Source organism: Chamaea fasciata, unplaced genomic scaffold, assembly GCF_029207755.1.
Source record: "Chamaea fasciata isolate MVZ Bird 193981 ecotype frontalis unplaced genomic scaffold, bChaFas1.0.hap1 SCAF_4, whole genome shotgun sequence".
Lineage (NCBI taxonomy): Eukaryota > Metazoa > Chordata > Aves > Passeriformes > Sylviidae > Chamaea > Chamaea fasciata.
The window spans coordinates 72,777,401-72,794,436 of NW_027094089.1; the positions used below are offsets into that span (position 1 = coordinate 72,777,401).

General features: G+C 38.9%; 1 protein-coding gene across 1 annotated transcript in view; it reads right to left on the reverse strand.

Moving 5' to 3' along the window:
- The window catches only part of MSH3 (mutS homolog 3), an 89,726-nt gene that overhangs the window by 19,949 nt on the left and 52,741 nt on the right, over positions 1–17,036 (reverse strand). The window contains exons 14-19 of the mRNA XM_066181962.1: positions 11,816–12,003; positions 9,152–9,320; positions 6,919–6,983; positions 5,486–5,602; positions 3,791–3,898; positions 2,053–2,167 (exon numbers count right to left, since the gene is read on the reverse strand). Of these exons, the coding sequence (XP_066038059.1) occupies positions 2,053–2,167; positions 3,791–3,898; positions 5,486–5,602; positions 6,919–6,983; positions 9,152–9,320; positions 11,816–12,003 (762 nt within the window). The remainder of the gene's footprint in view (positions 1–2,052; positions 2,168–3,790; positions 3,899–5,485; positions 5,603–6,918; positions 6,984–9,151; positions 9,321–11,815; positions 12,004–17,036) is intronic.

A 17,036-nucleotide genomic window follows, 5' to 3' on the forward strand; every position in this document is an offset into this window, starting at 1 on the left:
CTAAGAGCTTAAGTTATGCAAGGACATCACACAGCTAGACTTTTCCACAGGGTGCATCTGATGAAATGCACCAAGTGATGATCTAAACAGAAGCCAGCACTCTCCACTGTCCCGTGGGAGGGGCAAGGGAGACAGGACAAGCTGTGCATAATGGACATTAGTCACACTATGTGGGGAACTTGGCACTGATCAGGCACTGTGGTAACAGCAACCAGCAAATCTCCATGCAGCAGGTCTCAAAATGTTCACAGACATGGGTTTCATACTCGGCTTTCATTCTGTTTACAGAGACACACACAAAGGTCAGACAAGACTATCACTTATGTTATAAATCAGGTATTAGAGAACATACAGGACATCAGTATATATTATATGTAAAAAGCCAATCAGTTTTTGCGAAAAAAACCTCATCCATACAGAAGTCACAATACAGCCAAAATGTTGAAAATGCCATTATTGGGAATAAAGGATTGGATGTAATAAAGTGCACGTGATTATATAAGAACAAAATTCATAACATTCTAGTCTCCAAAGTGTAATTCAGTACTGCTACTAAAACTTTGTCAGGGCTCAACACAACAGAATTTATAGATACTCAAAACCAGAATGAGTTCACAAGTTCATCTGTTAGGACCCACAAATTTTTTACATGTGTCTGGTGTCTGTCCAGGCTCCCTCCAGCCATGCTGTGGGACTGATGGCTGCTCTGCCAGGGTTCTGGTTTTCAGAAAGAACATCTGCTGTAATATCAGTCCAGAGAACCCTCTGTCCTTACAGCTGATGCAGCCGTAAGTCAACATGGAATTCACAGCTGAAGCTATAAGTTCTTAAACAACCCACAAATGTTTGAGGAGGAGAGGGGGAATGGAAAAATAAGCTGTTTATTTCAGGGGATTAAAAAAAAAAGCTTTCCTCCAAGTTAGATATTTGACAACATTTCAGCTGAAAACATGATGGGAGATGTATTTTCTTGCTGATTCAAACACATCAGTTGAAAACTGGAGACACTTTAATAAACTGGTTCCCACCCACCACTCTCAAGAAAAAGAGAAGTCAAAGAACTGGAGAAGCAAAAGTGATTCTTCCATGATAACTTGGTTTTGTAATATTTAGTATTTAGAAAGCCAGCATAAGAATGGGACTAAAGAGGGAAAAGTGCATGATGATTCCTGAATGACATGCTGAATTTTTTTGGAAGTGCCATCTGTCGCTTGTTTGGGGTTGACAAATAATTTTGAAAACATTCTCTGATGTATTACAAAGTATCTGTATCATTGTTCAGTATAGAACAGCACTTTAAAATGTTCCCCAATGAATACATACAAATTTAAATGCTATTTTTACAGCGATGTCCCACTCTGGCACCTGTTTCATACCTTTCCTACATTTACTGTACAAAGAGGAAAAGAGACCTCAGAGATAAGTGAGGATATTTTTTATATTCATTAAGAACAGATATATAATATTTATAAAAGTATTTGGAGAGATAAATATTTAACAAATAACTTCAAACAGGCATGTCATTTAAAAGACAGATTTTAGTTTATCAGGAAAAAAAGGCTGTATGACACTAATATTTCCATCAAGAAAGAAAACTGGACAGTAGAGAAATACACTAAAAAATACAAGCAATCTTAGAATTAATCTGAAAAACTGAACCCGTAATATGTATTTTTCATATTAAAAAAATTACAAAAATTAGAGTTTTGACAAAATGTAGACTCCCTACAATGACACTGTTAAAAAACCTGTAATTATTAATTTGTTTTTTGAAAATAACCATTTGATTGAAACACATATTTTCCCGATTTTGAGATTACTTTTCTTTTCTTTATGCCTTGAGACTGAACAAGGTTGTAAAAAGAGCATCTGGCTGCAAGGAATCAGCAGAGGGACAAAACAGATGTGGTGACATCTAGCAACACCTCCCTGAAATGCAGCCCAGCAGGCTGTATGATTTAAATCACCTATTTCAACTTACTGGCCAAGAAGCTCACACCAGTCTCCTTGCCCTGAATGATTTTGAAGCTCAACCAGTTTCTGGGTACTTACAGAAAGGCTGGTGGTGTTTGGAACATACTGATCCTGTTCTCCCAGCAGAACATCGATCACAGGGTGCCTCCCATTTTTTATGATTATTTCATGCCGCTTGTCTTGCACAATTGGTCTGCAAAAAAGGGAAGGTATTAATCTCAGCATTCTTTGTAACTGATTATGTAAAACTACTGTAACTGAAGCCTGCAGGACGGTCACCTATGATGTAAGTTTTCGTGGGAAAAATACAAATTATAAAAATGAATTACTGCCATCAAGCATTTCTAAAGAAAATACTTTCTAAAGAATACTTTCTCTGAGAAAAAATATGTGGAATAAAGCCACAGAATTTTAAGACTGGAAATTAACTAACACTTTGGGTGGACTTTAAAGGGAAGTAAAATTTTTCTTGGGCTGAAGAATGATAATGCAATTCAAAAGGAAAATGGAAATCAAATAAATAGCACCCTACGAAAACAAAGCACTGGGGAAAGAGGTACAAACTGATAATGGCGGGGGGTTAGCACAAAGATAATTCCAACAGTTGTACAGCTGAGATGAAACCAATATATGTACTGTGTTAGGCATTGTACCACCTCTTCAACAGCATTTCTTAAACTTAAACTCAATTAAAGTCTGCAGAGTGGACAGTCAAACACCAGATGGTGATCTCTGGACTGCTCATACCATCACCTTTACAGCTACACTTCGCTGCCTGAGAGCCCTGATGAATTGTCTGTGCAAAGGAAGGGCCTCCCAGCACACTCCAAGAGGGGCTCACCACTCTGCAACACCTCTGCCCCTGACCTGACTCATTTACCTGCCTCAGGCAGGGCCATAGGAAACAATCCTCACAAACCAAAACACATTCCTCCAAAATAATACTAAAGTCCTGTCTTTCCTTCAGCAGCCCTCCAAAATTAATTATTGACACCTTCCCTACAGCTGAGATTTCACTGAGAAGTCTTCATCCTGCTGGTTTATAAGCTCTAAGCCACTCTAAAATTCAGTGAATTATTTACATTCTGCACAGTGAATTAATCAGATTTCAGTTTGTTTTCTCATCTGAGTATACCAAAATATGTGAGCAATTATTTTCAAAGAGATTTTGATAGAGAGACACACAAGATCCCAAGAGCGCAGAAGTGATCTATATTATCTTTAATGATGTATCAAAGCAAAAGTATTTGCAAATGGATTTCTCTCCATCCCCCTGTCTGTGTTTGGGTCTTGGGCACAGGCAGCAGCTCAGCTCAGCAGCTCTTACACGTGAGCCCAGCTGAGGCATCATCAGTGCTCTGCTCTGCAAGCTGGAACTAATATTTATCTATTAATTACCTGAGATAGACCCTTGAAACATACCTCAGATACCCTACATTCTTAGGTATCAGAAAGGTATCATAAGCTCAGACCTTGCTGAGAATAAAAAACAGTAATTAAAAAAAACCCAAAAAACCCCAAACAAACAGAAAAAAGTCTATGCAAAATACAACATTTATTTACATGTAAGTAAGATATCATCTACTAGACTCAGGTCAGACAACAAACATTAAGATGTCAGATTTGAACTGCAATGTTTACAGGTTTACATTAAGTCCAGAAACATTGCTCTGCAAAATCAGATTAAGTTGAAACTACGGTAAACAACTTTAATAGTATTTTTTATCATGGCACACATATTAAAACATAATTTAAGTATGCTCTTATAATTCTGTATAAAATCCTACCTAAAAATTAAAAATTAAAAATTTATTACCTGCAGTAGTCCCCTTGTTTGGCCACCTGGGCCAATGAGAACAGGCAGTCGACAGTTGCTAGGTGACAAATGGCTTTAGACACGGGGTGATAATGTTCACTGAAACGGCTGCATCAAAACAGGGAAAAGTTACACAGAAACAGGGAAAGAAATAATTCCGTGCAAATACAAAAGGATTGTCAAAATGCACCCCATGCAAGCTCCTCACAGGGCTCCTGCACTCTTTAAATCAGTCTGAATCCAAATCTCCCAGCAGTGTATGAGATACCACCTGAGGACCTTAATCAAGGTGGACTTCACCTCCCATTCTAACAGTAAATTATTTTTTAAGCACAGAAAATCAGACAAAATTAAATTCATTAGATAGCTCATAAAGTGTCAGCAGTTGAACCCTGCTGCCTAAATGAGGTGTACAAAAATGCCACAATTCATCAGACTTTATATAGAATACCAGCTGCTGAATCCCAACTGTTGATTCAGCCTCAACCAAAGGTTACAGTCAAAAAAGAACCAAACTAAAGAGTGTCTGAACACAGGCGTTCTCTAAAATTTCAATGAATTATGGTATCTTCAACAGAAAATTCAAGAATTCATTTTCAATTTATGGTGCTGCTTCCCCAGTACAATAATGATGTTATCAGAAGAACGGAATTTTCAGTGAAGTTCATTCTTAGTTTTCTGGAATTTCTTTTTTCCTCTCTCCTAGTCTCAAAGCTACAATATGGAATATAAAACCAGCAGGGGAGCAAAATTTAATAAAGAAAGACATAAATGAATGAAGGGGTGGAAAAGAGGAGCACTTTTCTACATACAGGTCTTTCCTTTTTGTCTGCTGCTCTTCTGCAACACTACTGAGATCAGACAAGTAAACATGGAGAGAACTGTTTTATAGTACTGCAAAGGAAACACAACTAGAGAGGTATGAATTGGAATGCTTTTCCAGTTTCTACTCAATTTTCAGAATTTCCGGGTTCTTAATGAGAAGCAAATCCAGTGAGACAACTTGAGCACAGACTTGTTAAGTTCTTGCAAACTACCACTGAATGACAAGAGGAACAATTTCTGTAGTTCTGCAATTCATGCAAATAAAAAATAACAATAATCAGGCAACTGAAAAATTAAAGGCATTCAGAAGTTCAGGAAGTATTTTTTAAACTCCTATTTTAAAGAATCTTTGGGTAAACAGGCAAATAACCCCACTGAAAACTCTGATCTCAGACAAACACAATGCCAGATGTGAGGGACAATAAAACTCCCACTACTTTCTAACACTTGTAAGTCAAGGTAGCATACAAAATATAAAAAACAATAAAACTACTACATAATATTAATAAGTAATATAATAAAACCAATTAAACCAACTAGATTCAGTTTCACTCAGAGTCAGTTGTACTTTCAGATTGTTAATGCTGTGATATTATTTTTCAAACTTTGGGAAACACCTTGTATACTTAATAGTGTATTTTCATCAGAATTTTAAAGCGTAGAGACATCACTGCTGGTCTCAGGATCTGGGCTCAGAGATCTCGCCCTCAAATGCTTTAAAACAAAGAAGATCATTTTAACTGACTACCGGTGAAGATGGCATGGACAACATAATTATTAACATCTTTATAAAACAAGCGTTTTTCTGTCTCTGTTCTGATGTGAGAGCAGAGCACAGAGGTGGATGCTGGCTCTGTCTGGTGCACTCACTCCAAGAAGCACAGCCACTCAGCGCTGCAGTCAAGGACGAGCTGCTCCCGGAGCTGCTGCAGGACTCTGTAATTTTCTATAATGAACGGCGAGTGGAAGCGGCTGACGGCTTTCGTGCTGCAGCGGGGAGAGAGGGCTCATTGGAAATCAAGGTTACCAAGCAATCAGCTGCACCATCCACATGCAAAATTGGACTCATTTTCTTAATCTCCATGAGCCTCGACAATGGGTGTTTTCAAAAAAAGTTCTTCCACTGCGATACCAAACCCCATTGATTCCAGTGACCTCTATTGTGGATGAAGTGGTGGCTCATGGCACCACTGCCCACTCAGAAGGCTCTGAAATGCTGTGCACAGCGTGGCATTATCACCCAAGTTTACATATTTCACAAAACTGCTCAGCAATAGCTGGCCAAGTACATGACTGGTTGATATACAATGAACTAGACAAAAACAAATTCACTGTAAAGAGGAAAACTTCATGATAAGCCTGAAATAAATGTAGTTAATACAGATTGTCTTGGTAATTTTCACTTGAGATACTTGCTATTTATTTATGTATTTTCATTAAGAACTCAATTTGGCATATCCAGGCATTCTTTTACAGAATCCAGATTAGCTGTAATTTGTTCACCATGTTAATTCCGTCTGATCTGTGCACTTCTGAGTATTAAAAGAAGTTTAATTAAAAGAGAATTGAGTGTTAATTCTTCCATAAGTGAAGACAGCATCACAACAGAGTTCAACTTGCTGAGAGATGACTGTGCTCACACATTACACACTGGGGCTTGTAGAGAATTCTGCATTTACATAGACATTGAAACTTTCAGGTATTTAAACAATTCAAATCATAAATCAAATGACTGCAAAGAAAAAAAGCCAACTACAAGAATCAGTCGATCTCTGTTTCACTTGCTGGAAAATTATCCAAAATCAAGCTTACATTGTACTAAGTACCAAAGCAGAAAGAAATGGTCTGGATGAGTAATTAAAATGATATTTCAAATGCACTGAATTTACTGAGATGTATAAACAGATGTTTGCACAGCTACTTTAATCTTTCTAAATAAAACAATAACAATCTAAACTGTATGAAAAATTTGCATGTGCAAGCTACAGGCACAACTGAATCAAGGTCATAGATCTGACACCAGTACCTGCACCTTGAAGGACTGGGTGAGTAGTTCTGTGCCCTGAGGATGTACCGTGTAAAAATAAATATTGTAACAAATCAATTTTTCTGTTTTTTTTTTTTTTTTTTTTTCCTTCTAAGCAATAGATTTACAATTTGGTTGGGTTTTCAGATAAAAAACCCCAAAAAACCTTAACACATGGGACAATGAGAATGTGTATATAATGAATTGTAATACCAGAATACCTTTTGTTTTTTCTTCTATATTAAAACACAACAAACTTCAAAGACATTTTACATACCTACTAACCATAACCCAGTCAGATGGCACAGATGATTTATGGGAATTCTTGACTTCTATCAAAAACTGAAATAAAAGAAATGTAATGTTACACATCATGGGAAGTCAGGAATACTAGAGAATCAGAATCATCATTTATCTAGAAACTGCAAGCATCAGAGGAAAACCATATTCAGCCTGAAGAGAACAAGCAGACCAGAAGGCAATGTTCTTTTCTCCCCACAAAAAGCTGGGGTTATGACATACATAACCCTTCTGCCCCTACAGAACTTTGCTTCAGGTTTGAGTGAGCTCAGGGTCAGACAAGGAGGCACAGGGAAAACCAGCAGCAGTGTCAAGATGCTCAGTGCAGTGAAATTTACGTGACGTGTTTATTTTATATGATTCATGTCAGTTATCTTTGTAACAGTAGCCTAAGGTCCTGGATGTCAGAGAGTTGAGGCATTCTCACGTCACAGAATTCAGCTGGAAAACAAATTTCCTGCAGAGATTAGGTTAACACAGAACCTGACCACATTTACGGAAAGCCACAAGACCCATGTCTGGCAAAACTTCTCCATTGTAGCTAATAAGATTTAGATAGAAACTTCCAGAGGAGCCAGCAATCATCCTAAAGAACAAACAAGGATAACAATCCTAACCCAAGAATAGAGCAGGGACAGGGTGCACTAATTCTCAATTGACCCAAAACACTTCCAAGGTATTTCTCTGTTGTGAAGGAACATTTGAATTTTACATCTATCAGGGTGCTACAAGAACATAGGAAGAATATACGATACAGATCTAAGGAAGAAAGAGCTCAAATCAAATAAATTCCTGGTCTCGTCCTGTGTTCTATTCCTCCCAGACAGATGAGTTTCCATTACTTCCATGCCTCTGGCATTTTTCTTTTCCTCACTGACCATATTCTCTGACCCATCTCTGCTGCCTCTTTTGGTGTCTATTAAACACTCACACCAGATGTCATGAAATAAGAGCTATCCCCAGCCTCTGCAGCTCCTTTCATCGAGGCACTGAGACATATCTGTCTGCAGAGGTTTCTGAGCTGTGCCTTGCTACAAAGGCCTCCTCTCTGAAATGTGTGCAGTGACTGCTGCCTCTGAAACCACTTTTCAGTACTTCTTCGGATTCTCTCCTCTTTGATCTCCTCTCTTTTCCTTTACTTCACACAGATGGCAGCTATTAACCCAGCTTCCCTGAGAGAAGGCTTTCTGATACTCCTCTTCCCTGTCTCAGACAATACTCAAATGCACTTTTCCCTTGGATTTCAGCCCCTGTGCTGACAGCCCACCCAACTCCTGAGCCGTGTGTTTCCTGTTCTCAGCTTCACCCTCAACAGGAACATTCACTTCAGGTCTTTATCAAAGGCTGCTGCCTCTAATTCATCCCTTCCCTCATTTTCAGCAGTGTCTATTTGCACCCTCCTGTGTCTCTTGGATCTTCCTCAGCTTCCTAAATGTCCCACGGGCCAATTCCAGCCCCTTCCCTCCCTGTCCTCACACCCTCCTCTCGTCTATTCACAACTCCCATCCTGTTCCCTACCTCCTTTCTTTCCCTGATTCTCTGCAGAGTTTTTCCCAGCTTCCAATCCTCAGTTCCAGAGGACAACGCTGAGCAGTGCTACCTCACTGTTCCTTTCAGCTTTCCCACAAACGTGGCAGGGTCTGTTGTCTCTGTTTTTTACCACTGAACCTCTCAGCTCACTGGATCACATCCTGCCCACACTTGTACAACATACACGAACAAAAGTTCCAGTCCTGAACACCATTTCTGAGAATTGGAAGTAAAACAACACTTATCATTCTTTAATACTGTTCCCTCTTCTCTCCCATCTTTCAAATTACAGTCTGACTCAGTACTTAGAAATCCTTTCACCATTCCTCAAATTAACCAAATGCTGTGCTTCCTGGTTCGCTTAGAGTATTCCAGTACTTAATAGCCATACAATTAACCTTGGAAGTATGTGGTTTTACGCAGACAGAAAAGCAAAGCATTACTGAACCAAATTCAACTGCATTAATGTGTTTCTATTACTGAAGTCACTAAAGTGATTGACTTAATAAATAAAGGAGTCACACGGTAAGAAAGCTGCTCTTCAAAGTTGTACAAAAGATTATAGTCAAATGCCCTCATGAAGCACCACACTCAGTGAACAGAGTTCCAGCTAGGTCCCGCTTTTAAGCTATTTTCTAGGCAAGGATGGGTACAGTCATACATAATAAACTCCACAGTACCTCTTGACCCGAAACTGTAACATACTCTGAAGAAGGGTTCTTAATCTGTTTACGAATATCTGGCAGATGCAATTGGATTTTAGAAAGCACATCCTGGATCTCGTCCTTTTTCTTTCGGATGACAGGGAAGTCTGTGAAGTCCTTGAACAACTGTGTTTTATCTCCGGTCCTATCCATAAGAAATGCAAGATAAAATAATGGCAAAGACAGAGAGAATGTACCTCACTTCTACCAGTTGCATCCTTATTTTGTTATTTCTATTTGTTTGAACATTAGCTTAATTCCCTTCTGAATATAGATTTTCAGGTGCTTGGTCATAGTACAGCCCATTTACTGAAAGCCGCTGTACTCGTGACAGGAACAGAAGGGCACTTTGTACACACAGCACCGCAACTGCTGACAACACCTTTACTGCAGTTAAATGTGAAACTTCAGGTAATTTCTGCATACGACCAATACAGATTTTCAACACATTTAGAATTTGGCGAAATTTGGGCACATTTTTGTAAGGATTGCATGGAAAAATCCCCCCTTCAAGGCTCTCATCAAAGCAGAATGCCATCAGTACTTTCCCAGAGCAGCTTCCTTCTTTTGTCCAGAAAAGATCACTCAGAATACTTTTAAGTACATGCAAAACAAAGCCTTTTTCTAATTTCAGTGCCAAAAAAATGACAGAGTTGTTTTGGCAGCACTAGCTCAGCTTGGGACTGAAACCTGAAACAAGCAATGCCATTCAAATGGTTAAAACTGGGAAGCTGAACTAGCAATTAAAAATACAGCTGTCCAAAAAAAAAAAAACCCCATAAAATTTAACTTACCCTAGTAAGTATCAGGCAAACAATAAAAAGCAGTGTGATCAGCTCTAAGTTAATTGTAATATAACTTTGCATTTCAGAGCCAATACAGAATTATGCAAGTTAATTATACAATTACCTTGAAAACTTAATATGTGGAGAGCAAGTAATTAGCCAACTGAAAGTACTATAACATGGAAGTAATAACAAAATCTAATATTCTACTTACTCCACTACCCCTTTGCCTGCTAATGCAGCTACAGCTGGAGCCAGTGGCAAGGCAGGTAAAACAGAGCTGTGCTTTGGCTGTGCACTCCATTGTCATTGGGATTACATAAGTGACAGTGAAGATGCCATTTTAAAGTACAATACTAATTTTTAGAAACGATTCTGTGCTAATTAGACTAGTTTCCATGGGAATGCAAGGCAAAAAAAAGATCACTAGTAGCCAGCAGCTGATTGTGAAGACTGTCACTGCTACATGATGCCTACAAAAAATTTTAACATCAACAGTTTCAAAAACACAAATCCCAAAACCTCAAACTCCCTGTAAAAAAAAAAAAAAAAAAACTTGGCGCAAAGGGATACTTCTGAGAGCAATTACAGGATTTTATCTACACCTCATGACAAGATAACATGTGATGCTGTCTGTTCACAAGTGTGTGTGTGGATGGATGGATGTGAGTAGAAGCCATGATTTTGACAAAAGAAATGTTTTTGAGTAAAAATAATACTACCACATACATCTGAGATACATAAAGGCTACAAAGTAAGTTGTCTTAATCATTCTGAATAAATGTAAATACAGTATACCCATTCTACAGATCATTTATATCTTGTATACTATTCTAACCATTGGTAGTTCAGTGACAGAAGAAAACACCCCATGTTTTGAACCTACCTACAGTAAATCTGGTATAATTTAGATACAGTTTGTTTTGGCACAAACTGTCACAACTACAACTGAGCGCCAGGCATCAGCAGAAATCTCATAGTCCCACCTTGCCAATGGGCAGAGGAAATCCTTCTACCCTTCTCAGCTTCAAATTTATACACCTTGGGTCCATCTCTAAATCAGAAGCAAATAAAATAAAGTTCTAAGCTTCAATTCTTAGATTTATTTTTCAATCTCAGTTTGGAAAAGATAAAAAATGTTTTATAAATAAAGTCGATGTTCATTTTTCGTCTGTTCTGAATATAAAAGTTAAGGCTATGCTGCCCCCATACAACAACACACTAAACTTTTTGCCACTACCTCAGCAAAGAATCCAGGGGTAACAGTGGAGGCAACAGTTCTTCAGAACAAACAGTACACAATAAATTATTTAAAGATATTCTCCAATATAATGCATATTAATTCCAATTTAGCATCTTCTTCCTCTGTCATTTTTTATTCATGGACCAACAATGGACATAATTAAGACAAAAAAGGGCAGACAGCTTTGATGAATTCTCACAAAAATAGTGGAAGGCATATTGCTGACAGTAGAGCTGCCCCTCTGCTGAAAGTCAAGTCTCCAAAAGGAATAGCTTCTCTTTAAAAAAATAAAAAGCTGTTAAACAAATTAACATAATGCAAAACATATTTTCCTGTAAATTTATCACCCAAAACAGGTGAGAAACTTTCAACAAATCATTCAGCCTGAGGCAGACACCCACTAGGCAAAATACTCCTTCACCTAGTTTAAAGAAAGAATGTAAGCCATAGGTAACAACAACCTCTGCTTTAACTAAAAGGACATAAATAAATATGAAATAAAAAAATATAAAACTGAGGTGTATTAAACCAAGATGCATGATTTGCATAACTGAACACATTTGCTCAGAAAGCCTATGAGGCACAGAAGAATCATGTATTTTCTCTACTTACTTGGCTGCTTCTTCATTAAGGATCTTTAAATACTGTTTTACTGGGGAGAGGAGGTCTGGGATTTCTAACAGTGCATTTTTTAATAGAGGAGATCTCACATGGGAATGTATAACTGGGACAAATGCTTGAATTTCCAAGTCCAGACGAGACAGGGTGCTGACTATCAAGAAGAACTCCTGAGTAGAGCACTGAAAAGAGAAGGAATATCTGAATCATTACAATAATTACAATATATGTATCATTACAAGGATACATATTTTCAAATTACATATTTTCAAATTACATATTTTCACTAACAGGTTATTTTGCTTTTTCAAAATGTGACAGAATGCAAACAAAATGTGCAATGGACAGTAACAGAGCTGCACCATCTTGCCTCATTAATTAGGTGGGTTAATTAATCACACCAACTGTCTCAACCCTTGTCCTCAGGAATTTGTCAAGAGCTGGTCTCCAGTGTTCCTGCTGCTGGGGGCAGATGTGCATACGAGAGCAGAAAAAGGGGCAATAATATGTAAACAGCAAAAAAAGCAGGTTGGGTGATTTCAGGAGCACCACACCTTATCCACATGGTCCTGTGCACCCAAGTGTTACCCTGGCAGGACAGGTTTTGAAAGGCAAGGTCAGGCACAGACAGGGAGAGATTGGGAACAAGAACACAGGAAGGAGAAGAAAAAAACACAGAGAAAGGGAAATCCAGCACCCTGTTTAAAGTGCTCACAGCTCTTGACAGCTTGGGCTCTGCCTGGCTGCTCCCAGCCCTGCATGATGAGGGACAGAGGACACACCAGCCCACCCTTCACTCTCCATCTTCTCCTCACCACAAGGGAAAACTCTCCCACCTCATTCAGGCATTTATCCAGGGTATTTTCTGTCTGCATGTTCTCTAAAAGGGAACACCCCACACTGGGGCCAAGCACACAAAGCACTGCCAGAGCCTCCCTCACTCGTGACACACACAGAGCAGGAGTACACTGGCTCCCTTAAAGCAGCTTCCCACCACAAGCATCAGCTTTAAAAGAGAATCTCCCTTTCTGAACCATCAATGTTACCTGTGATGTGGTTCAAGCACTTTGCCGTTGGGTTCTGGATGCTCCCTGGTGCTAGCACAGTTTGTTACCTTTAGCTCCTCTTCAGGAAGGACTTTCAAGCAGTTACCACCCCTCGACGAGCAATTCCCTTTTGCACACTCTTAATCACCCCAGCTGCCCCAGGGACGACCAAGGAGGCAATGCTGGCTCTGAAATGCTCTGTGCAGCACTGGGTTTGCATTTGTGCTGCACCTCAGCCGCACAGCACATGGAAACCCAGTCCTATTGGTAAACACTCAATGCTCTCAAACCTTCCTGAATTCAGTCACAGTCCCAGGACATTCCAGTTTCAGGAAGTTTGAAAAAGGTTGTCCATAAATAATTTTGCTGGTATCTTTTCATATTTTACTGATCTGTAGAAACATTCCTCTGTTAGCCTTCTGGAGTTCTTGTAACAGTCAACTGACAATGCTGAAAGTAAAGCAATTTATTTTCCTCACGTGAGGATGCAAGGAAGGCAGTAGGATATATAATATTCTTTGTCTGCCCATCCTTCTGTTCCGACTTTTTTTTTTCTCTTCTACCACAACTATCTAGAATTTAATTTCTGGACAGGACTGTATGGTGACCAGTACAACACTGCTCACAGAAGAGGCGGGCTATGGTGAATCACTATTTCATTGAACACATCTACATTTTTATTTTGTCATCCTTTGTCTTTCAATTTCTCCTCTAAAGTACATTTTTCTTTCTCTTCCTTCCCACACTCAAATGCAAGAAATAAGGCAATTCTCTCATTTATTCCACTGCATTTATTCCCAAGGAATGTCTGTACACAAACACAGAATCAAATATTAGACAAAATGCAATTTAGTCATGGTTAGGAATTCAGGAGGGCCACAGACACTGCACCCTGAATGTTTCTGGGAAACCTAAGCTCATCTATTTTACAGAACCACAGAGTTCTGTAGGACAGAGGAGACCCATTAGGAGGTTCCCCTGCAAAAGCTCCATTTTTTTCTGGGTTTTTTTTTTGTTTGGTTGGTTTGGTTTGGTTTTGGTTTGGGTTTTTTGGGGTTTTTTTTTGGGTTGGTTTTTTTTTTTCTGTTGGCTCTCAGGCCCATATATTCCAAGATACTGTGTGCTTACCACTAATCCATAATTCAACAACTATCATCATGTAGAAGTGTTATGAGACAGCACAATTTTCCTTTCCATTAAGTTAATCCAAGTATCTCTAGATTACTCTTTTGTACTACACTAACTGAACTGTTCCTTTGCTGTTAACACCCTTCAAATACCTCTAAGCCTTCTGTTCTCCTTTAATCATCAATTAAAAAAAAAAAAAAAAAAAGTCTTTCAGTTTTGCTTCATAAATGATCCATTATTCTGCCTCATGAAAACTTTGGAGCTCCTCTGCACTTGCTGCAATTTATCATCATTTTTCTGATCATCTGGGACTTACGGCTTCTATCTTGCAAAAGTTCTCACAACAAAATTAAACAAAATAATAAAGGAGTAAGTATGTCACCAGTGTTTGAAGTCTAAGCACAGAGGAAAGGCCTGAAACTGTAAACAAATTATGAATCCTGGCTTGGACTCAAAGTCAAATAAAACACTTTCTGACTGATTTCATCACCATCATCATCCACATTCATGAAGGTGAGGGATAAAATCCTGCCAGAGTTCTCCAGAGTATGCACAGGAGGTCCCTGGAGGCAGCAGGGTGATTCAGAGGAACAGTGACCAGGACAGGAGAATGAGCAAACATGCACACTCAGAAATACATCAGTTCCACAGAGGTGTTTATCGGGGTGTGGGGGGTTAATTGTTCTTTTTTTAAAGAAGGAAATAAAGAGGGCCCTGATCAGTGGGAGTGTGGGAAAGGGAGATGTTCATGGGTATAGGTAAGAACACCTGGCTGAGCTGTTTGCCAATAAGGATGGCAAGGCTTCACTAAGAGAAGAAGGCAGAATTCCAGGGCACCTAAAACAACTCCTGAAGTTAAGAGATTTGTGAGAAGATGGTTAAAAAACATGCGTAAGCTCCTCACAGCAACTCTGATGGCCTACAGGACACTGTAGGAGTCACCCAATGAGTTAAAACCCATTTGATTCTGTAACTACAGACCTTTGGAGAAAAGGAAATTCACCATGCTTTACTGCAAACAACCTTATTAAACAGAGTGTCCCCAAGAATGGGGGAGAAGGCAGCTCTTTTGTGCTTATTCAGAGTGTTCCTGTTTCCCCTCGCTCCATTTTAGTAACACTGCAGGACTTTGCATCTAAAATTTAATTTCTCCACTGCAGAAATAATTTACTAAGCAAACAGATAACTTGGAACAGATACATTCAAATAACTCTGAAAATCTGGGCTCCAGTATAGTGGAACTGATTCCATTTAAACCTTAGGTAACCTCACAAGAGATACATACTGTATAGTAAATAAGAAGCTTTTAAAGTACAGTAAGAAATACAGTAAGAATTGTTTACGTAAAGCAGGGTTAACAGTCTTGCATTCACAGAAGATTCTCACAAGTTTATACAATGCTATTTTTGAAGTCTGCTTTTGAGATGACACCAGTGATAGCCATAACTTCTCTGGCACTGGAGAAATAACGTCAGAGTTGACAGTGATGCCAAACAATAGTTTCACCCAGCAGTTTATCAAACTGTCCTGAAAATGGATGCAGGAAAGATCACAGAGATCTAACACCCTCTCAGCAACACTGACAGCAATTCAGCCCTGTTTGCATTACTGAAATTGTTTCCAGCAGAGACCCACAGCTAAGAGCCACTAACCACTTGCTCCAAGTTAAAAGCATTTCAAATAAAAAAAAAAAAATATTGGTGTCAAAATGCAGTATACATTTATCATTCCTTTCAAATTGTAAAGCCCACCTTTATCTTTTTAGCATAGGGAGACTTTGATTTGAGAAAAATAAGGTATTTAATTTTAGGATTATTAAGTCCCCTTGTTATGACTTTATATTAATCAGCTTAACAGGGAACAGTTTGCTTAAATCAGCATTTAGGATTGCAAACCTAAAAATATCTGTGATGCAGACTCTTTAAAAGATCAAAAGTGTAGTATAAGCAAGATGTGCATGGTATTACCATAGCAGGAAAAAAAAAAAGTAAAAAATATAAGGTATATGTTAGCTGAAGTCAAAGGATTGTCATTCGGAGAAAATGTATTTAAAACATTCTACACAAATAGTAACTAATTCCTTGGGCATACGTAACAGGTATTCATTTCACTCAAGGAAAAACAAACCAAAAACCACAACATTTTTCTCAGAATCTTCTGAAAATCATGCCCTCTTCAATGAAATATCAAATGTACCTTCCAGGTAAGGGCACATTTTCAGCATCACTGAACGATTTTACCACTTGGCACCCAGCAGAGCTGCACCCTTGTCCTCTTAGGAGTCTGACTGTGTCCCAGAAGTAATGAAATATTCACTGAAAATAGGAAGGCAAGTCCCTCAGGGAGGCTGTGGGCAGACAGGCTGCAAACACCCCCCTTGCAGCACCTGCCTGCTCTACTCTGCTCAGGTGAGCAGCTTGACATTGCTAGGAAACCTTTAGAGCCTGATCCAGAACTGAACAGGCTTTCCCAACTGCAGCAGCTCGTAAGGAACTGCAAATAAGAGAGAGCCTGGGGTTCAAGTCAGAGGCAGAACAAACTGAAATGATGTTTTACTACACATGGTGATAAGCTTTGATTATTGCTCTCCCTCCTTAAGTAAACAGCTCCCCTTTAATCTGTTTTCTACACTTAATGGCCAATTGTTATGATAATTCCTTTAGTGACTGTGCTTTAGTCAAAAAATAATATTTATTGAGCAAAGGGTACAAATAAGATAAACACTTACTGGTTGAGCCTGTATAAATATTTATCTTCTGAAACACACTGAAAACACAGGCATGAAAACAGCAAGAAACATCAGGTTGGCCCTGTAGGACACATTTTTAGAAGTACAAATGGCATGTTTACTTTGTACCGGTTTTAAAACCTGCTCAAACATCAGTCACTGACTCTCTTTTGCCACACTTCAAGGCAAGGCTGAACAGTCTCCACTTTAACTGAGGCAAAAAAAAGTAGGGTCCTGCCACCTGTATTTCCCACTGATGTCAGAAGGAAATGTCTGAGGTGCAAATTGTGCTGGGTGATTTGGTGATTCTCCT